Source organism: Natrix helvetica (genome assembly GCF_964273705.1).
Source record: "Natrix helvetica genome assembly, chromosome: 2".
NCBI lineage: Eukaryota > Metazoa > Chordata > Lepidosauria > Squamata > Natricidae > Natrix > Natrix helvetica.
In genome coordinates this window covers 233,453,299-233,476,214 of record NC_138552.1, presented here as the reverse complement: position 1 = coordinate 233,476,214, position 22,916 = coordinate 233,453,299, and the positions used below count along the sequence as shown (strand labels likewise).

Sequence of the window (22,916 nt, the reverse complement as noted above, 5' to 3'; positions counted from 1 at the left end):
CGTTTCCTGATTGCTGGCATGCCGCAGACTGTTGCCAGCCCACCGACTGGGGTTGGGAACTCCTGCTGTAAAGCACTATGAATCGGTATGCAAGTCTAAATACTACTACTGTTGCTACTGCTTCCTTATGCCTGTTGAGAAAAATTATCTTACTAAACTCCTGGGGCGGAGGGAAGTTTCTGCTTCTACCTCAGTATCTAGGGCTCTTTCATCCCCTTTAGAGAACTCTAGGCTGATGTCATTTGCTTTAGGAAAGCAAATGCCTTTCCCTCAAGAGTTAAGCTTCAGTAATCTCTGCTTCTGCAGCCAAGCCATGGTCTGCAGAGAAATATTATGAGCTATATCTGTGTGTGGCATTGACTGCTGGTGGAAATCGGCATTGGAAAGAAAATTGGAGGGTATCCTTCACAGACTAAGTAATAAACAGTTGAGTAGAGGTGATAACTCTATCTACCCACAAAGTCTCATGTCTCTTATTGTGGCTGGCAATTCAGGAGACACTCCATATTTTGTCCAAATTTAATTCCACTTGTGGTTGGTGGAAAAAGGCAAAATGTTGCCAAAGGCTCTATGCTTTTAGGTTCACAGAGAATTCATGCAAAGCTCAGTTATTCTTATTGGCAGAAAAGGCTAGAGACAGGGAAAGCATGCAAATGTTCTAGTTTGGTGTGGTGGGTGAAGTCAGCAGAAGATTGATTTTTTTTTTTTAAAAAAAGATTGAATTAGACGTAGAGCTGTCAAAATAAAAATTCCAGGAGAATAAAACCCCACATGTTTAATTCCAGCAAGATGGAATGACTCTGGATTTGGAAGATAATTGACATCCCTGGATGGGATCATAAACCCCTGTGCAGAAAAGTGCTACATAATCTGAGAATGCCCAAAGCCAGCTGTTGACTGAGGAGCAGGTAACAGTTGTGTTCAGGAGGGCCAATATTCAACTCCATCTTGTGTGCCAGTTGCATCAAATTCTGGTTTGGGAAGCATTTCTTACAGTCACACATGCCCTAATCAACTTTTGGTCAGACTGTTGCCACTGTATATAGTATGGCAGTATATATTATTAAAACATTGGTGTCCACTTGATGCTTTGTAACATTCAATTGGGTGAAACACTGCATCATAGAAAAAAATTTCGTCAACAAAGGTACCTCCAATGGGCTAAGGCTGGTTAGTCATTACTCTGGAAGGAATGAAATTTGGGGACGTTTATGCCTCTTCAGTGCTGATGTGCCTCTGTTGCTGTTCAGCATTGCTGTCAAAATGAGCCACAGTTATGTAATCGTCATTGTCAGTGTTCCCTGACAACTTAATAGAGAAGCCGGAAAGCCCCTTGCTAGCTTCCCAACTGCAATACTCTCCGCAAGACCTTCTCTTCCCATACACAACAGCAGACATATACCTGACTTCTTGGAGGGGAGAGAAGGGGAGGGAGGGAGGAAGTAGTTTTTGACACTCTGCCAGCTTCCTATAATGAAACTTACTGGAGAAAGTTAACAGGGAGACGGAAGACACTTCTGCTCCCAATTTTTGGCCATCTGTGATTGTTCTATATTTAGGTAAGGTAATATCACTGAAACAATGATCCAATGGGTCATGGATTATCTACTACACTCTATATGGGGCTGTACTTGAATTCATTTAGAAGATGCAGCTGGTCCAGAAGACACTACCTCGAGCATTTATAAGACTAGTATTTTGCCAACTCCGCTTCTAACCAGTTAGCTTCTTAATACAATTCAACATGCTTTTGTCCTCTTTAAAGCCTCACCTCTCAGGACCAGAGTATCGTTGAGAACATCTACTTCCTGGAACATCCGCCTATCCAATAAAATCTGGAAGGGAAGATTTCCTCTGGGCCCCAAACCATATCTAGGGCTTTATTTGCAACAGGCCTCTGTGGTTAATCTCTAGGGAGAAAGCATTTGTGAGTGCATACAAACATATGCAACACATTATTTCCTTACTCAGATGAAAACAGAGGTGCCTTCTATTTTCACTCCTGGTAAAAAGGTTGGAAACAATCCAAGAAGCCAGACTTTGCTATCTTATTTAAACTCTGGAATCTTGTTTTGTAACTCTTCTAACTCTCTTTCATAACCAATTGTTAACCCAGTAAACATTTTTCATGTTGGACATGTTGTCAAAATGTCCCAAACAGATTAGAATTCCATCCTAAGATAACTCAAATCTTCTTTAATTGGTTTAAAGGATATAAAATTGAGTAATTTTGCTTCATTTGTCCATTTAGTTTTGATTACAATATCATATATTGATAGTGAATGCTGTTTTTTTAATCTCTGTGAGAATAATAATGATTGTGTGCCTAGCACGTTGCACCCAGTCCATATCCAATTCAAGTAGGAAACACACTGAGTGGCTGGGCCAAGAATGCTCTTTTTCAATCTAATCTTATTTATTTCACTGAGTTATTGTGAAGACAAATGCAGCTGAGAGTTCCAGACATTCCTGCTAGATGGAAGAACATTCATTTGATTCCTGTGTGGCTTGGAAATGTAGAGATGGCACAGCAACCTTTTTGGACTGAGTAGGCATAGTGACTTTTGTTGTCATTGAACTTTCAGGGCTAGTTTTAAAATATTGGTACCACTTTCCCCAATAAGTAGACATATTATGGATATTCCCATTTGGGGAATTCCATTATCTGAGAGTTGCTCTTTCAAAACACCCTGATTGGACATACTTAATCCTTAAGCTTTTCTCGTCCCCAACCTCCCAAAACATTTTGGAGACTACTGCATTAACAGAAAGTGTCAATCCATCGTGAATGGAATGATACTGCTGTGAAATGAAAAACCAAAGAGTAAACAAATTTAGTGAATATTAAGAGTTTATTGCTTAAATATATTTGGCTCCACTAAGGAAATAACTCATTGAAATAAACAGGGGCAACATCTTTTTTTTTCTTTTTAGTGTTACATTATATTCTTATAAAAGGTGCAGATAAAAAGGATGCTACAAGGTTTGTACATTTAATTCAGGTACAGAATTAAGTTGACCAACAAATGAGGAGACACCACAGCATTAGAAGAGTGTGACTTGATATCCACACAAAGAATAAGAAGCCCTTTACTGGTTGTGGATGGGGACACTCCAGAGACAGATGTTTAAGATTGCTTAAGGCAGATTAGTTAACATACAAAAGGCTGGGATTCTTCCACTTATTTCTGTGCTCATAGAGAAGAATGATACCCTCTAACCACTTTTCAATGTGAACTATCAAGTAATCATTCACTAGAAGAAGAATCCATCTCAAGTCTAGAACATGACTGAGGGGACAAAGACAAAAATTGCATATTTTGTAGATGTCTCTAGAAAAGGTAGAAAAATGATAAGGGGGGATGTTTGCCATCTTGCTCATTCCTCCCCAATTTGGCTCCGAGGTTAAACATCACCCAGATGCTGGCCAGTTGCATATGTGTCATTTATGCGTGACTGACATTACCTCACCCTTTGGATTTGATTGGCAAATCCATTTGATTGCTGTGGGTCTCATACACCAGGGGGCCCTGACCCCCAGGCCCACAACCCATTATCAGGCCTTGAGCCATTAGGAATCGAGCGGTGGAAGTGGTGGGCAAGCAGTAGGCGCACGTCTCTGCTGTTTGTGCAAATGGAGCTGCATGCACCCACTATTCATGTGGAATCTCCCTTTCCCGCCCGCCCCCGCCAGTCCGCAACATGAGAAAGGAGGGGAACTCTGTCGTATATTATGGAAGATAAGCCCTTCTGAGCAAAGAGCTTTCCCTTTCTGGAGATACAGAGCCCATTTGTGGTATTGGGACAAAAGTGAACACGCCCAGCCCTTGTCTGCTCTGTCCACGGAGTACCAAGACATCACTCAGTTTGCTCATAATGCCCTGGTGCAGTCTCAATAGTCATGGCTGCAACATGGTGTACAGACACACACACACACACACACACACACACAAAGCAAACTAAAACATGGCAAAATAAATAGAAGTGTAGCATTTACAGGTTTCCCTTAAAAATATTCCTAATATTTTTAATTAAAACTTAAAAAAATATTAAACAAAACTGCATACATCATGTACATAACAGAACTGTACAAATGCTCTCCGCTGGGAAGCAAAAGCAAAGCTACCAAATAAAGCAGTAGTCTAGCATCCCCCATGATGAAGTCCTTCCACCCTTTTTCTCTCTGCCTCGAACACAGCACTAGTGACCATATTTCCAAAGAGCAAGGGCATTTCTTACAAATGAGAAGTACCTCTTTAAGTCACATTGCTACAGCATTTTGGGGTGAGGGGGAGTTCAACTGCTTTATTATTCCTTGGAATGCTTTGCGTGAACTGGTATTTTGCGCATAAAGAAAATGCTGCATTGGATTGAAATAGATGAACAGGGTTGGATCTAACAAACAGTAGGTTTACTAGCCAGAACTGGTAAATTACTTCTATCACTGCTATTCAGCAATGGATCCAAAAGAGCAGCTTCTGTTAGAAGTGCATCTTCCAGTAATTATTTCCCTATGTTGCAGGTATTTTACATGGTTTGTATTTTGAAAAACCCTAACTCCCTTTCTTATGTGTTAAACATTAATTCTTTGACTGCAGTACAGGTAGTCCTTCATTTATGACAATTAAGCCCAAAATTTCTGTTGTTAAGTGAGTTTTGCCCCATTTTACGACCCTTCTTGCCACAATCATTAAGTGAATCACTGCAGTTGGTAAGTTAATAACCCAGTTGTTAAGTGAATCTGGCTTCCCTATTGACTATGCTTGTCAGAAGATTGCAAAAGGTGATCACATGGTCTTATGGCACAGCAACGGTCATAAATGTGAACCAGGTGCCAAGCATCTAAAATTTGATCACATGACTATGGAAAGGTCGTAACTGTGAAAATGGCCACAAGTCACATTTTTCAACTTTGAAAACAGTCACTAAACAAACTCTTGTAAGTTGAGGACTACCTATACAGTTGGATGACATGAATAGTCAAGGACTGTGGAGGAAAAAGGACCAACCTATCACAAAACTTCAAAAATAGAATTAGGCTTTCAATCTATAAATGCATCACTGTGTAAAAATTGTCTAATTTATATGAAACAGTCCCAAAGGTGCTTTTCCAAAGGAATTGCTAGGAGTACAAACCCTTCCATTCTCCGCCATACAGTCAGAACTGAAGAAGCTTCTTGGATGAGAAGCAAAACATCTTCAAGGAAGTCTAGCTGCCTTTTGAAAAGCACCTTGGGATAACCATTAACTGGATAACTGAGAATCTCCATAGACATTTAAATGAAACAGGATCGCCACAAAAGGCTTAATCTTGTTTTTGGGCTGCCCCAATTAAGTCAGGCAACATAATGGTTAAAAAGTTACTCTTTGTTTCTTTCTCCTGGTCTGTGGTAACCTACAGCTTAGCCTCTTAACCAGAAAGCTATTGCTGTCATATCTTGCGGTCAGATGAACTGCTACAAGATATTATTGCTTCTTCCCAAGATGTGGAAAAGCAAAAAAAAAAAAAAGCACTCTTGCCTAGGATACCATGAGAGTTATCTCATTTGTTCTGGATGTTTTGATATAAGAGTTGTTCCTTCTCAGCCCTATGTGAATTTTTTTTTCCAGACTGAACATTCTCAGGTTCCCTTCTTGAGAGGGAATAAACTGAACATAACATGTTACAGCTGCTATCTACATCAATATAGGAACCAAAGTTCAGTCCTCTCTCTTGACTTCTCGGGAAGAGATAGAAAACTGGATGGAGAAATGGACTTCTCTGCTTCAAGTTGCATCCAAAAATTCAAGGCACGCACGTGATACATCTGTGCATTTTGAATGGACTCCGATAGACCCCACTTGCTAACTTTGCAACCCAAACAATGCAGCACTTCTGGGGATGTCTTTTTTAAAAAAATGGATTACCAAATATCAAGAAATAAGGGAAAGCAGAGAGTGTGGCTGAAAAACGTCCAACTACCTACGGTTAAAAAAAAAAGGATTTAACTGGATTCTGGTCTTTTGTTGCTTATTTGATTTTATTTATTTAATTTCAATAATCCATGCTGTTCTAGGCCTCAAGCACCTATGAAACGGTACCTTTATGTGATTTGCAAAGTTCAGCAATAGCTTCATTTGGCTAAAGAAAATCCATGGGCATTTGGCCAACAGCCGAGCTAATAATCTTCATACAGAGAGATGCTGTGCTTTTGGCCAGAGGTGAGGGTGGTAAATAAATTCCAATGTCATCTCTCAGAAAACCTGGTTTGAACTGGGTTTTTTTTTTTAAACTTCTATTTTGGATCACAGAATTCAGCTCCAACTGTTTTTTATTTAAATCTATGACAATCTGAAACAGAGGTCATGGGAAGTTGCTACTAAATTCCATCAACTGTTCATGGGAGTTGACATTTGCCAAGTGTAGGAATGATTCAAAATACAGCGAGCCCTGGTTACAAACAAAATGAATCTTGTTGTAAGTGTAATTATATTTAATATTATTTTTAGATATTCTCCTATTGCTAAACCAGACTGCTAGGTATTGCTCGGGGGGAAAAAATCTTACTGCAAGGAACAGAATTGAAACCACTGAGACCTATAAATCTCTGATCCAGGTTGCTGTAGATTGTACAGGAATAGGTGAAGAGGTACTCCCGTACTTTATCTTGTGGAACCAATGGCAGAAATACTGGCATTAATAATAATTTTTAAAAACCAGGAATTATATGGCAGAGCTAAGGGCAAAAATAAAATGTCTGATTCTCTCTGAGTATCATATCAACTTCCTTGACTGCCCTACTCCTAGGGGGAGATAAATGCATTGTTTATTTGAACACGGAATCTTCCTCTTCCTGCTCTAAGTACCTCATTGATAATTGGCAACCTCCTCAGGGGTTTTGCAGGGGCCACTGGTGTTGATGGTCACTCTAGCTGAAAGGAAGGAAAGTTCTAACGTAACTCTGATGCAATGTTCTTAAATATCTTCCAGAGATCAGGGTTATCTGCCCATCATCTAAATTAAGAGATATCTGTATCAGGAATGGCCACCTAAGAACATCATGGTCACTGAAACCTATGGTTAGACCTACCTTCTTTTTATCCTGGTTCCTTACTGCAGTACCAATGTGACTTATTTACTTACCTTACTGCAGTAACAATTAGATGGCTCAGATTATACTTTATGGGAAGGAAAGGAGTACAGTCACAGATGAAGAACTTGAACTGGACTGCATCTTATTTGTGGTATATAATCTCTCTAAGGAATTTGGGAGTACTGAGTGGTATCACCCAATGTTTATTATTTTGAAGAAGGTGTAATCTTGAGATTTGGTGCAGGGAAAATGGGCTTGCCTTGCACTCTGCCATTTTAGTCTTTCTGGACAAGACAAGAGACATAGTGTAATGCTACATTTCTACTAAAGGGAACAGTCAGAAGCTCAATGTAGCATTCACATTTTTCTTTAAAATATCTTCTTGTTCATCCTGAAGAATCCCCAAAGTACAACTCTGTTAATCTTCAAGAAGATTTAGGATGGAATTATTCAGTTCAGAAAGAGGAAGAGAAAGGTCATCCCAAAGGTGCTTTTTCAAGAAGCAACTGGACTTTCTGGATTTTCTTTGAAGATGTTTCGCTTCACATCCAAGAAACTTCTTCAGCTTCTTGGATGAGAATTAGAAGTGAAATGAGAAGTGAAATGAGAGAGAGAGAGGTCCATTTCCATGTGATGAAGGATCATCTTATAACTCAGTGTTTCTTAAACTTTTTTTTTGTAAGGACTCCTTCCGACTTTTTAAACTTATGGAGGACTCCAAATGAACTTTCATTTGTATGGATTATATTAATCAACATTTACTATACTAAAAATTTGCATTCATTGCCAGTTCTCACAATTTGATGGGATTTTAATATTAAGAATTTTGATTTTGTGGGCTTCTGAGAGGATGGCCAGAACCACACTTTTAAGAACCACTGCTCTAAATAATATTTTAAAAAACAGGCAGCCCGATGACAGAACTTTTTTTATATGAAGGCAAATTATCTTCCCATACATATAATGAAAACATCCTGTATTCTGAATGTTATGAACAGGAAAATTCAGAACCAGAGCACTGAAAATAAGGACATACAAAAATAAGACAATTATTTTTGAAGATTTGAGCACTTCTATTTAGGGTTCCCAACATTCAACCCAATGTTGATAGGGGAATCTTGCAATATGGCTTATTATTCTGTGCTTGAGGGAGAAAGGAATTTTCTACTTTTACAGAAATAAACTTGAATCTACACAACTTTTTCATACCAACAAAAGCAAGTAATCAACATGACAATTGGAGTGTCTTTTATAATCCCTGGAATCCTATGGATTTTGCCCTTGCAGAAAAGCTGTTTCAGACATCATCTTCAACTTTGCCTCCATGTTGCTCACACTCAAGCTTGCACCATCTTTTTTTTCCTGAGATCCAGTTGAGAATTGATGAATAATATTCAATTCATAAGATAAAAAAACCCCTATACTGCATAGTTCTATTAATGTACAACCATGTAAGAACAATGAAACAGGGAAGTATTATTTGGCTCTCTACATATGCCTTTTTCTGTTTTGGCTGTTCTGCAGACAATTTCTTATTACATGATAAACTGCTTGTTTATTGTCACTGCAAGAGTTGTTTTCAAATGTACTGGGTAATCCCTCTTGGGTCTGCCATATATCTTAATTGTTTCTTTGTCACTTCCATTGTGATGGAAAAAATCCTTGAATGTGTCCAGTCACCTTACAATTACATAATACTGTGAAAATGTTGTTGAAAGGTTGCAGTTGCTGAAAAGGACAGTCTGTTAGAATGAAAAATGTCCATCCCAGTTGAGTCACGGCTTCCAATAAATGACCGGATTCTCCTTTTCAACTATCAGACAAACCATTTGTATATATATATATTAGTTTCTACATCTTATTAGTTCAAATAATTTGTGTTACTGTGCTATCAAAATAATGCAGTTTACAAATGGAAATACTGCTATGCCCCAAACCCTTTCCTACCACATTGCTTAGCAATGATAACTGATCAGGTTCAGGTTAATGATGATCATTCTTAGAACATGGTTCCTCCTATTTTCTCACAACTTGGTCTAAAGACTTAGCACACTTCCAAATACTCAAGTGATTAGTGGGGGGAAAAGTGAGTTTCCCAAATTATTTTATGCATCTCAGAAACAGAACAGCTCCAGCTACTTCCTCTGACGCAACATCACTTGCTTGTCATGCACCAGTAATTACCAGTCCTTGAGACCAATGTCATGTTTCTCAAAGTCAATGGCCTTTTGGAAATCCGGTGGAAGATGAGAACCACAACACTATAATACCACTAATTCACTCTTGAAGGCAGGCCAAACCAAAAATGGCAGGAAAATTCAGAACCATCCTGAGACTGTCTTGCATTTTCTCAGCATTGGAGATTTAAAAGAAAAAGTGTAAACTTTGGCACACGATCCTCCCCTACCCACCACCCCAAGTAACTGGTGCAAAAAGCCGCCGAGCTTTCTGTTCCATCAAAAGGGTCCAAGTGAAGTTGTAGTGGAAACGAGAAGCCATTCGATCAATCAAAAGGGAAGGTTTGATGACAAATCCTTTGGGCACTAGAGAGGCACTTTTACCATCATTCCAGATTATGTAAATATGGAAGAGAGCAAGACAGGAGAATAAATTCATCCTGGGGGAAAAAAGCCATTGGCACTAGGTGTGCTTCCTGCAGAAAGGTTTTAGACAGTCTCACCGACTTGGTTGCAGCAGTCGTTCATTACGGTTTTGCACTTTGTGTAATGTTCACATCGTCCATATTTAATAATTGAGCTTTGTTATTGCTCGTTCCCGACTTGTCTCCAGATTTTGGTTCCCTGAACGCTTACGGTTGCGCTTGAGCTTGGATAAGTCTTTGTCAAACACTTCACCTGATCTCAGTGCTGACACAAGATCGTCAAACTCTCCTCCTCCTTCCTCTGAGATGCTACCAGCCTTTGCTTTCTTCTGACGCCGCTCTTTCTCTCTCTGCTCTTTAAGCTGTTAAGACATAGACACAGATTTAATAGATTTAATATCGTGGCTGGCTGTAAAATGCACTAATAAAGACCATGAACAAAACTAATTAGAACTAATTGAAAAAGACATTCATAATAAGTTGTTGCAACTTCATCCCAGACTCAGCTATTCATTGGGATAATTCCAAACTTCAACAATACTGGGAGTCTTCAACTTATGACCACAACGGAGTGCAAAATGTCTCTTGTTAAGTGAATTTTACCGCTTTTCATGAACTTCCTTGCCACAGTTGTTAAGTGAATCACTGCAGTTGTTATGTTAGTGGCATGGTTTGTTAACTGAATCTGGCTTCCCCATAAAGTTTGCTACTCAGAAGGTTGCAAAAGGTGATCACATGACCCCCAGGACACTGCAAGCATCATAAATATGAACCAGTTGCCAAGCATCCAAATTTTAATCATGTGACCCTAGGGATGCTACCACAGTAATGAGTGGGAAAAATACTCATAAGTCGCTATCTTCATTGCCGTTATAACAGTCACCAAATGAATGGTTGTAAATCAAGGACTATCTGTTTAAGAAGCTACAGTAAATATAACTTTTTGGGATCAGTCTCAAAAACTACCTAGTCCAGCATCCTGTTTGTAACAGTAGCTAGCCAAATGCATGATAGCTATCTGGTGTTATTTGTTTCCTTGGTTTGTATTTTATGGAGTTTGTCTTTTCCCCCCCTTTTCTTTGCTGTTTTTAACATTCTGCTATTTATTTATGTGAAGCATTTTTAACCTGTTCTTCCACTGAAGAAAACCTCCCAGAGTGACTTACAAAGGTCAGGAATAAGACAGACTTGATCCCCAGGGTTTATAGTCCTAAACTGAACTTTTAAATGCTTTTTCTCTGTTTGTTAGCCACCCTGTGGGTTTTGCAAATCAGCGTAAATAAGATCGGATTCTTAACATTACATTAGAACATGGGGCATCTGTAAATGATGGGCCTGGAATGAAAGTATGCAAAACAAAAAGGAATTGGAAAAAGACCTTGGATAAAAGTGACTTAGCTTGCAAATCACATCTGTATCAACAATTGCTTCATTAAAGCCAGCAAGACAACTCTAGATTGAACATAAACAATTTGTGAAATATTCTGGAAACTACTTCTAAAATCCTGTGATTAGGCTGCCAAACTGAGCCCAAGAGTAACCCCCCCTTTAAAAAAAATGAACTGGACCATTTTTTTCTAACCTACCTCATGGGTAAGATGCTGGGAAGATAAAGGAATGGTGGGGAGGGGAGAGTGAAATTAGTGTCTCTTTGAAGCAAGACGAAGATAAAAAACTAATTAGGATAAAGCCATAAGGATGATTTTCAGTGAAGAAAAAAGATGTCTCAGTTCTTGGCTATTCTCCATAGGATTCAACATTTAGGAGGAATGAGAAAGAGAATTGTTCCTTCTACTAATGTGGGTATAAGAGTGTTATTTTGACTACATTGATTTCAGCAGCTGTAAGATCCCACTGATTCAAGTGTCATCAATAATACTATGGCAGATCACGATCATCACATCCTGGTCACCCACAATTTCTCCTCTGTTCCTCACCTATAACATCCCCATCACTTATTCTACCACAGAACTGGGAACAAACTCCTCTCCTTTCTGAGTAGAAGACTTTGCTGTCTGTTACCATGCTGGCTGGCAAGGAAAACTTTAGGTCCTTCAGCTTTGCAAAATTATTAGGTTATTCTCCATTTAAGAAGAACCCAAGAGAAACTGATGCAAGCCAGCTTGTGAACTGGCATGTACAAAATTACACGGTAAGAAAACATATCCTTTATTCACACTGCCTTTAACTTTCCAAGACATCCAGGAAATCATTTTTCTGAAAAAATGGTTTTTAAAAAATTCTAACTTTTGAGTCCTCACCATGACTTCCATGCGTGCCCTGCGCTCCTCTTCTTCTTTCTTCTTCCTCATATTCTCCAGATCTTGCTTAGCTTCTGTAAATGATTGCAGGAAGGTGTCAAAGATGCCAAAAAATTCATCTGGCTGCATCCTTCCCTCATTCTCGCCAAAATGCTTGAGTGCTTTGGCATACTGTTAAAGAAAGGAAGAAAAACTGGCATTTAGAATGAAAAGAATACAGCAAATGTTTATTAAGAAAAAAAATACTATGATCTGTAAACGGAAGTGTTCAATTTCATGGAGACTGTACATTTTGTATTTTGTTTCAATCTCAGGGACACGTTCGAAATTTAAACACTAGAATTGTTTCCTATCAACAAGGATAAATGAAAAATTTGTTCCATCCAAATTGTTACAGGTATGTTAATTTATTATATCCTCAGTCTTGGAACTGACCAATACCTAAAATGTATCATCAGCAAACTCTATTCTTTGCTAAATTTTATGATTGACTAGCAACTTAAACATATTCTCTAGGTATCTACACATTGGGTAAAACCCTATACAAGAGCCTGAATTTATAATGTGCATTTCCCCCATGCAGAAATAAACTGCATAGGAAAATACAAATATTAAGAAAAGCTTCCAGAAAAAAGTTTATACTTCACAAAGTTGAAAGCTAAGCATAAACAAATGGACAAATTTGCATTCCTTTAGACTGCTTTGGAGCACCTCTGGGACTTAGCAGAACGGATAAATAATCCAGAACATATTTTATGCACTAGGCAAAAAGTGGAGAAACCATGAAGAATGGACTTCTATTTGACCGAAAGAAATCTCGACAATCATGAGGATTTAGCAGTTTTGTTAATTTCTGCCAAAATCACACAAAATGGTGAAACAATGCAAGAGAATCCTGACTTATCACACATACTTTCCAATGATTCCTGTTTGTTCTTCTAGTGGGTGAGCAGCTGGACAAACCACAAACTCTCTGGCAAGGAAAGCCTCAAAACTAATTGTTCCATATAAACAAGAGATCTTAGTGGCTTGATAGAAAACGGACAACTGTCCTTTCAGATATAATGCTAAGCTATTTCTTTCTGATAAGCTCTTAACTGTCTTTGTTGATCTTACGCGGAAGAAATGACAGGGCAGACTGGTGAACAATAATGCAGACTGGTGAACATGACTCTTCCTCCTTTCTGGCATGGATAGAATCTACAAATATACAACTACACCAACAACATTAGTGGAACTAAGTGAGGAATTTAACAGCTTGGATAGCAATTCCACTTTGGAATTACTTTTAAATCCCAATGAAGAAACATGGTTAGGGAGTGTCTGAATTTTCTTCAAACTTTTTCCTTTCTGGATACAAACTTTCAAAACCATTATCTGATTTTTAGAATTCAACCATAGCCCCTACCTGAATCTTAAATCCAAAATCTAACCTCCATGCCTCACACCAACAACCATCAACAGCCATATTGTTTTGTCCCTTTGAGAGGAAGAGCAACCCTATGACAGAATGAAGGCTGTCAGAGTTTGGATAGGGAATAACAGGCTTCAGTTTGCACAATTTCTAATATTAAATTGCTCTCTTGTTATTATAAATCAATGGTTATTCAAACAAAACTTAAAAACAAAAGCTCGATTAAGGCACAGTTTACATGACTACTTACCCAGTGAGTAATTTAGCAGCACTGTTGGTTTTTCTTTTTTTTGAAGAAATGCTATTAAATGGGTGATTACTCATGGATAATATATACCTTTAAATCTCTAACAGTTTGAAGGTTGACCTCTGCCTGGCATCGAGTCTACATAAATGATGTGTTTAGTGATCTTCCAATGTAAGCTAAGAAAGCCCGTCTTACAAATTCTATTAGATCTTCAATGGCTTTTATGATGAAATCACTCACTGACAGGTTCCCTAACTGGGGTTAGGGATCCTTTTCTTTCTATTACAATGCAGTTCTGTAGTTTGAAGGGCTTACTACATTCTTTTTTTGTTAATTCACTTCTGTTAACCCTACCAATCCCAAAATAATGTCCCTGTTGCTGCTCACCTCTGGATAAAACAATACAGTCTTTCTGCATCCATGGCTTTTGGTTGATCTCCATGCGGTTCTCTACATCTTTGCCTGATTTTTCACTACAGTGATTTCAAATCCCCAGTACCCAATAAAAATCCTTTAGGCATGGCATCAAGCCCTGACCCACAACTCTATAGCCTGGTAATGTGAATGACATACCCCTTTACTTTGTAACCTAAGAGATACAAATGTATTTTTGTTAAAATAAAGAATTTTTTCTTCTTCATCTTATGACATAATAGGCCTGCAGACTTCAGTGGCAGCAGTCCTCCTACCACCAAACTTTCCAGTCAATTCGTCCTTTTGCTAAAGCAAATAATTTAGGCAGTTGTTCATTTTGTAAAGTTGTTTCAACAGAGGTAGAAAGAGGAACAGCAGCGCTCAATCACTGCTACCCCTGCCAATGAAATTAAGCAGCTGCAGAAATGCCATTGCAAAAGGAAGTTTAGGGGGGGGGGGATGGGGGAAGAGGTCTTTTCAGACCAGAAGGAAAACACAATTATGGAAAATGTGTCAGATGGCAGAACTGTTATTTGAGGTGGTAAAGAAAAAGAATGACAAAATTTTAAAAATCTTTCAGTCGAAAAATACATTATTTGCAAGAATTTGGGTTTTTTTAAGTTCATGCATTCCCATCTTTTTTCTTGCTTTAAGTATTGTGTGTGTGTGTGTGTTTGTGTGTATGTGTTGCAGAGGATTCTATGTTAACCATTCTCACAATTTAATGGTTATTGCAAGGACAATACTTCTCAGAATGACTGAATTCAGCTGTCTTGAATCATGCATTGGAAAATCCAAAAGGAAGGCAATAGTTTCATGTAGCAGTTGTGTACTGATTGGGTTCTTGTGTCAAAGCTATTTTGACACATGCACAGATGAGAAGTCAGTGCTCATCATTGACAATATCACAATAAAAATGTTTTATACCATAGATGGGCTGAAATTTGCGCATTAAATAAATGAAAATGGGTTGCACTGATTGAATTCTTCAATCAATCACAGCAAAGCTGTTCAATGATCTGCAATCCTACGGATCTAACCCATGTTGTAATCATGCTGCTTTGGCCATGTACCATAGCTTTCCGTTAAAGAAAATTGAAGTCATTTGTCACATAGGTACTCTTAAAGGGAGCACATGCACAAGCAGGATTAATAGCTGCACAATTTCCAAATGTATTCTGAACATTTGAATACATTTGAAAATATGTTCAGAATGCCTTCTCAGACTTTCATACTCAACCAATAGAAGATAATATTGTGGGGAGAGGAGCCAATGTGTAAGAAAATATGATGGCCTGGGTTTTATATGCAAATAATCTTTGGCTCCTCCAGCTTTAGTCCTTGCATTAGTCCTATCAAAATTCATAGGAGGATCTAATCTGTCTTTCTGATGATTGAAAGCTTTCAGTGTACCCTAGGAGCAAGACATTTTTCAATCCCTGTTTTAAACAATGTATTTTTAAAAATATACTACCTCACCATTTAGGCCTTGGCATTTATATTGCCAGATTCACATACAGAAAGAGTTGTGCTTCCACTGTAACACTTCTTTATTAGCCTAACTAATATTTGTGTTAAGTGCCATTTCCATTCATAAAAATCCTACTTGTAGTTCATGTTCTGTTGCAAAACTCAAATGGAACAATATTATGGATTCTACAGTGTATAGTCTTTCCTCCAACTTTACTGGCTGGTTGGAAATGTTTCTCTGGTGTAGATAATACAACTTCACCAATAGAGACTTTACTGAATTTGGAGAAGTTTGAGCCATAGAAATACATCTGAATGGTATACCACCCACCTAATATTTTGAAAATAGGGAGGGAAAAGAAAAAGATAAAAAAAACAACAATTCTAAGAAAAAAGATTACATTCTCTTGGAGATAGATGATTTCAGATCCTCGGTCCACATGCTGCTCAGTATTTGAAAAGCTGTGCACTTTTCCAAAACTCAAAATAAGGTCCTTCAAGCACAGTAAATGTGTGCATGCTATGAGAAGACATTAGGGAGTGATAAATGATTGGACATGTTATAGTAATTAGTATTAAACTTCTCTTATTGAGAGCATTATGCTGGCAAATCTGTTCTCAGCCACTTCCAGAAAAGACTGGCTTTGCTGTGCAAATACTTTTTAATTAGCTTAGCAGAAACAGGAACTCAATTTTCCTGCCCCAGTATGATTAAATCCTGTTTTGGATTAAAATAACTACTATCTTAATCCATACAGCTCCAGAAAACAAATTGCACAATAGGATGGAAAGACTAATAGCAATGCGAAAGACTGCCTTTAAGTTGAATTGGCACAGATACATAGAACACTTTTACATATATGCTATCTTATGCTATACGATTTGTTATAAGCAGGGACGTGCGGTCAGGGGAGGCAGGGGAGGCAGAGCCTCACCCCTCATCATGAAATAATAATATATAATAATAATATCCACAAGGGAGTTTCATATATATAAGAGGAAGAGGAGGGAGGAGGAGGAGCGCGCACGGGGCGGTGCCAGCTGGGCAACCGGCGGAGGCAGGAGGGTTCTCGGAAGCGCCAATAACCTTCCTACCTCTGCTGTACTTTGCGCGCTCCTCGCGACTGCAATAGACATCCAGAAGTGGCAGGGGCTTGATGACGTTGCCGCAGCTGCCATGCGCGGACGGACGGAGGTAGCCAGAGTGGCGCCGAGGCAGTCTGGTGGACGAGCGACTGAGGATCAGGCTGCCTGATCCTCCATCGCTCGCTCGCTCGCTCTTTCGTCCACCTCGGCGCCACTCTGGTTACCTCTGTCCGTCCGTGCCCAGCAGCGATGTCGGCGACATTATCAAGACGAAGTGGCTTGGAGGCAAAGTGCTTTTCAGTGCTTTTCTGTGCGTCTGGCGTTTAGGTAGATAGCCGGATGTCCTAAATGCCAGACGCACAGAAAAGCACTGAAAAGCAGCTTCTGTTGGGGATCGCGGAGCGCGAGCCGGCGAAGCGCGGTCAGGAAGGTGGGGAATGGGATCACGTGTGCTGGAGGCTGAGGCAGCCTCAGCCTCCAGCACACGTGGTCCCATTCCCCGCCTTCCTGATGATGTCACCAGCCTCACCAGCCATAAACCTCACCGCACGTCACTGGTTATAAGAAATGGGTCTTGACATCCATAAAGCTACTGCACTACATGGGACAGTCCTTAGTGTGTCAAAGAAATGTATTTCCCCCTTCCTCTATGGATATTATTAAAGGTCACTATAAAGTTCAACACAAGAGGTTCCTGTTTCATATGAAAAAGAAACACAATGACCACATTTTCAGGTAGGTTAAAAAAATGGTCATTAAAAGGACACTGTGAAGCATGGAAAGCTGAATGTCCACATTGTCCATTCAGATGTAGATTTCAGGTTGTAGTTAGAAGTAAAAAAAATAAAAGACTGTACTTCCATCTGTAATGTGCTAAAAAGAAACATATACAGGTTATGGCTCAAAAGTGGATCCCAAGGCATTTGAAATCTGGCGAGGAAGATTTCTAGCTTAAGGATAATCTCTTTCTTCCCAGTTACTTTGGAAACTAAGTTCAGTCAATAGGTAACATTCACACTAAAGCCAGGCCTTTTTGAGAGTCTGTACACTTTGGCTCCTGTCCTTCACTGTTCCTTTTGGCTTGCCAGTTATATATTTTAGTCCTGCGGGCTAAGTGGTCCAGAAATAAATAGATTTTTTTAAAAAAAATCAAGAGAAATGGTCTTTTAATGAAGAAAAGCCAAACAAAAGTGAAGGGTCTGAGAAGCAAAGTCCTATGTCAGGGGTGTCCAAACTTGGGAACTTTAAGACTTGTGGACTTCAACTCCCAGAATTCACCAGCCAGCATGGCTGGCTGGGAAATTCTAGGAGTTGAAGTCCACAAGTCTTAAAGTTCCCAAGTTTGGACACCCCTGTCCTATGTACACTAGGGTTCAAGTTAATACTATATTAGCCCAAAGCTAAAAGACAGATGTTTGACAGATTGAAATAGCATACTTGTTTCTTTAAGATTAAAAACAAACCATTTGAATCTGACTAAAACCAGAGAAAAACGATGCTTATTTTATTTTTATAACATTTTTATTTCCTCATTTCCAAATGAAGAGTCTCTTTCACGTTTGCACTGACCTTGTGATGGCTACACTACAAGACAAACTGTGTCAAAAACACACCTACCAGAGAAGAGAGAGTGATGACAAAATTTTCTAAAACAGGGAGAGCAAAAGATTCTGTCCTGTCTTGGGATACAATATAACAGGACTGGGTTTAGCAGCTGGCTATTTCTGCTGCATTGGTAGGTTCATATGGGGACCCGTGTAGTGGCACTATTAACCGAGACCACAATTGGGTGGACTACTAGTTTTCCTGAAATTACTCAGAGTCTGAAGACTTCATCTCAGGGTGGAAGGATGTAGTCATGTTTCAGTGGATATAAACCAAGCTGGAAACCTATCACTTAACTGAACCACCCACCTTGTGAGAATAGAAGCAAAGAAACAGCAGCTGGTGAAGAAATGAGAAGTGTGCATGCTCCTGCCATTCACAGATTTCTTGCCCTCCTTCATTTTCTTTTCAGAACTTGTCTTATTTGTCTATTTCTTCTTTGTTCTCTTTTCCACCTGAGATGTGTCTTCTTGGACTTATCATAACTCAATCTTTGCTACATAGAAAAAATTCTCTCTGCATAATAATGTCTAGTATAGACTTTCACTCTTTTCTTATGTATTTTGTGGCTGACAAGATGTTTTGCCCATATGAGTGGGTAGATCTTTTTGAGGGGAATGTTTGATCGATGAATGGCCCAGAGTAACTCCATTTCTTTTTTTACTTCCAAGGTAAAAATATTCCTACAAGAACTGCATGTAGGTACAGGAATGTATGAACAATTAAAATGAACTGGTCATACTATCACAAAATACTTCCCTTAAAAGAGAGGAAAATGCTAACAATTTTAGTCACTACTGAACTGTGGTGGGATTACAATGGCTCGGGAGGAACTTTCAGTATGAGAGAAAGGTTGAGGTGGCCTAAGATGATCAAAGACCAGACCCACAGAAAATGAGGCCAATTAGGGTTGCCAGGCTGTCATATTAATAGGGCCACCTATGTAGAAAGACCTCTGAACTGTAAGCTTAAAGGTAAGAATTATCTTTACTTTTCTGTAAATTGGGTACTTCTCAGACTTAAAAAAGAATGTAAAAGATAGACATTAAATCAATCTGTAATAAGTCAAATCTGGATAAGAGCCACACATCAAATGACACATAGCAAGAATAGCAGGACAGAGAACAGATAGCTAATTCTGCTTATGTGTACCTAATTATGATATGTGGTGGTGCAGTTCAAAGGAATCATGCTACACTGAGAGACAATTAGAGAGGTCTTCAAAATGGGACTGAAATTAAGTTTCCTGTATCACTTGCCAAGACAGTCACAAGTTATAAACAATAAACAATTTAAATCGTAACTGGCCATCAGAAAAATCTAATAACCAAATAATAGTAATAGGATTTCCATCTTTTTTGACAAGCTGCTAACATAAAGGAGAAAAAAAGAAATGGGATACTTACTTTGTTTAATGTAATTTTTATTACATTAGCAAAGAAGGAAAGATTTGACATTGTCACACCTTATTTACATTATGACATATTCTTCAAACAATTTCATGCTGTTGTAACTTCTCTTTATCGGTTTCTTCCTCACCCTCGGGTCTTATGGGCATAGTGCCAACTTCTAGTCAGGAGCAAATAATACTCTATTCTCTAGGTTACATTAAAAGCTGGCTTTGGGGACATGAAACACAGCAGTTTAGAAGGAAGTGTCCTATTTGGACTGGGGTAATATGCTAGGAAGTTGGCATATGTTCCTGCATTTCTTGGAACAAGAACAATACAGATCACACCAATAATTTATAAGCAGATATTATTTGCTTTTAATTCTTTGTTACTCATCAGAAGCAGCCTACAACAGGCTCACTTGGATAGTTTGATTACATTGGCTAGTACAGTGATGGCGAAACTATGGCACGCGTGCCACAAGTGGCATGCAGAGCAATTTGTCAGGGCACGCGAGATGCTGCCCTGTCAGCTGGCCAGTGCGCATGCGCGCGCTGGCCAGCTGAGATCACCTTTTTAAAAGCTATTTTTCGCCTTCCCCAGGCTCCAGAGTCTTTATAGGAGCCTGGGGAGGGTGAAAAGAGCCTTCCCCCCCCCCCGGAGGCTTCAGGGACCATCCGGAGGCTTCCCTGAATCCTTCGGAATGCTTAAAACCACCCTCCGGACAAACCAGAAGTGACTTCCGGGTTGCTCGGAGGGTCGTTTTAAGCGCTCCAAAGGCTTCAGGGACCGTCCGGAGGCTTCCCTGACGCCTTCGGAGAGCTTAAAACCACCCTCCGAGCAAACCGGAAGTCACTTCCGGGTTGCTCGGAGGGTCGTTTTAAGCGCTCCGAAGGCTTCAGGGACCGTCCGGAGGCTTCCCTGACGTCTTCGGAGTGCTTAAAACCACCCTCCGAGCAACCCGGAAGTGACTTCCGGTTTGCTCGGAGGGTGGTTTTAAGCATTCTGAAGGCTTCAGGGAAGCCTCCGGACAGTCCCTGAAGCCTCCGGAGGGCCTCCGGGGGGGCGGGGGAGGCTCTTTTCGCCCTCCCCAGGCTCCTATAAAGCCTCTGGAACCTGGGGAGGGCGAAAAAGGCATGTAAAATGGGGGGCGTTGTGCGCGCATGCGCACTGGGGGATCGCGCGTTGCATTATGGGTGCGGCGCGCCCGCACATGACCCCCCGCGCTCCCCCCACTTGTGGCACGCGAGCCAAAAAAGGTTCGCCATCACTGGGCTAGTAGGATCACCACCACCTTCCCTGAGGGGCGGAGAAGGTTTAGATAAGGACATGAAAGCATAACATATTCAATCATAAAAGTAGAATTTAGGTTGTTGAAATATGACAGAAGACCCCTTTTCAAAAACTTAACTGAACTGCGTCACATATGTTTGATGTGTTTGATGAAATCAACGTTTTAGATCAATAATCTATGACAGGAGTTCTGAAAGTGATTCCCTCAAAATCAATAAAACTAGATTTCACTAGAGCTAGGGTTGGGCAAGAAATAAATGTACAACTTTTTTTTTTAACAATTACATACTGGTCTGCATGTTAGGTAAAATAATAACAGAACCATACACTTTTAAAAATAAAAATGTCTCATTGGAAATAAGTATCTTACTTCCATAGCAAATGGATGCCTTGCTGGCTTTGTAAGCGAGCAAGACAGCTTTGTGAGAGGAATCACCACTAAATGCTGGATCTGAGTTGGCCTAATACAGAACAAGGAGAAATCATTGAGATCATCCATATGACTCTGGACAACTGCTCCTCATGTTTTCATAGTCATCTTAAGATCGAAGTGGTTGTGAGTTGGGATTTATATCAAGCTCAAACTTGCAAAATTGCCTTTATGGACATTATGTTTGAGCAAGTCTTATATTTTAATCACTTTTTATTTTTTAAAAATGTATATTGAAAAGATTAAGTCCCTCCAGATTGGGAAAGTGTTGCTATATTTATCAGGTGAGTTGCCTTCTCCTTAAAAGATAATGGTGTAAATTTGATATTGAAAGTTTTAAGAATGTATATTTTTTGAATAGGTAGCAAAATGGTGTTTGGTATATAGATTTTGGAAAGTTAATTATGGAATATGGGTCCAGAGGGATTTGGGATTACAGCTTTGAAATATTTAGGAGACACTTTTTCATAGGCAGACTTTTTCATAGGAGACTGTGTTCGCTTTGATCTGTTCCAATTTGGAAATCCCACAATTCAGTTGAAGGCTGAGTCCAAAGCATGACCAGACCATTCTCAATGACTAAGAATGAGTGAGACTTAGAAATAGACAAGGAGCATGAGAAAATATCTTGAGAGGGGTTGTTTGTAGAACTGAAAATTCATTTATTTTATTTATTTATTATATGGGATTATATAAATTATTTATATAGTTTATTCATTCCACTGCCTGGTGAAAATGACTATTCTCATGGAATACATTAAAAAAAATAAAAAAATAAAAGTATGTCTTACCTTATCCCTTGCATCATTCAGAAGGTCTTCCAGCTCAGAAAAACTAAAACTGGCAACTGTGATAAAGTCGCTCATGACTGGGACAAATTTATCATCTGTTTCCCGCATACGCCTCTTCTGATAATCTAGCTCCTAAGGAAAGAAAAAGATTGAAACAGCTAATTGGTACCTATCAAGAAAAAGGCAATATTTAAACTTTGGAAGAAACACTGAAATGTGGCGACTGAACCCATTTAAAAATAATTCCCATATCGACATCAAAACAGTTTGTTTTAACTAGAATTATTAAAAAGCACAATTGGTTAAGTTCACACATCATACCAAACCAGAAGTGGATGATTTCTGCAGGAGGCATGTCCTGAGACACAATCATGTTATCAAATGGCAGGATTAAACATTCTTGGTCCTTTACAGAGATTTCCAGACAGTTTTAAAGACCATGATAAATGTGTTCTGTACATCAACATTTTAATACATCCGTTTCCATCTGTAGTTTTGTATTTGTAACCATTTTTTTTGCATCTCTGAAGATTAGCCATTTTGACACTACAAATTTTCAGTTTCCTACAAACTTTGGGTTGCCTGTACTTGCAAGTAAACCATTTTGTGATTTGCAATCCATATGGAATGATTTTATATGAAGCACTAAGCTAAAATTAAGCGAATAACATCACGGCTTAGGATGATGTATGACGGCAATGAAAAGGGGAAGAAAATAAGGGTCATCTGGGAAGACTCAAATTAAGAACGACCTGAATATCACCAAAAAATCTACCAATGGCTTGAGAACATTACATTATATCTACGATTATAAAGTAATGGCAAATCCTAATGTATTC

General features: G+C 39.1%; 1 protein-coding gene across 7 annotated transcripts in view; it reads right to left on the bottom strand.

The window, feature by feature from the left end:
- Positions 1 to 8,726: 8,726 nt before the first annotated feature.
- DAAM2 (dishevelled associated activator of morphogenesis 2) overlaps positions 8,727 to 22,916 on the bottom strand; it is a 239,767-nt gene continuing 225,577 nt past the window's right edge. For all 7 annotated transcript variants that reach the window (XM_081940830.1, XM_081940828.1, XM_081940829.1 and 4 more), the window contains 3 exons: positions 22,078 to 22,209; positions 11,937 to 12,107; positions 8,727 to 10,037 (listed from right to left, as the gene is read on the bottom strand). In XM_081940830.1, coding sequence (XP_081796956.1) covers positions 9,819 to 10,037; positions 11,937 to 12,107; positions 22,078 to 22,209 — 522 coding nt within the window. In that variant the 3' untranslated portion in view covers positions 8,727 to 9,818. The remainder of the gene's footprint in view (positions 10,038 to 11,936; positions 12,108 to 22,077; positions 22,210 to 22,916) is intronic.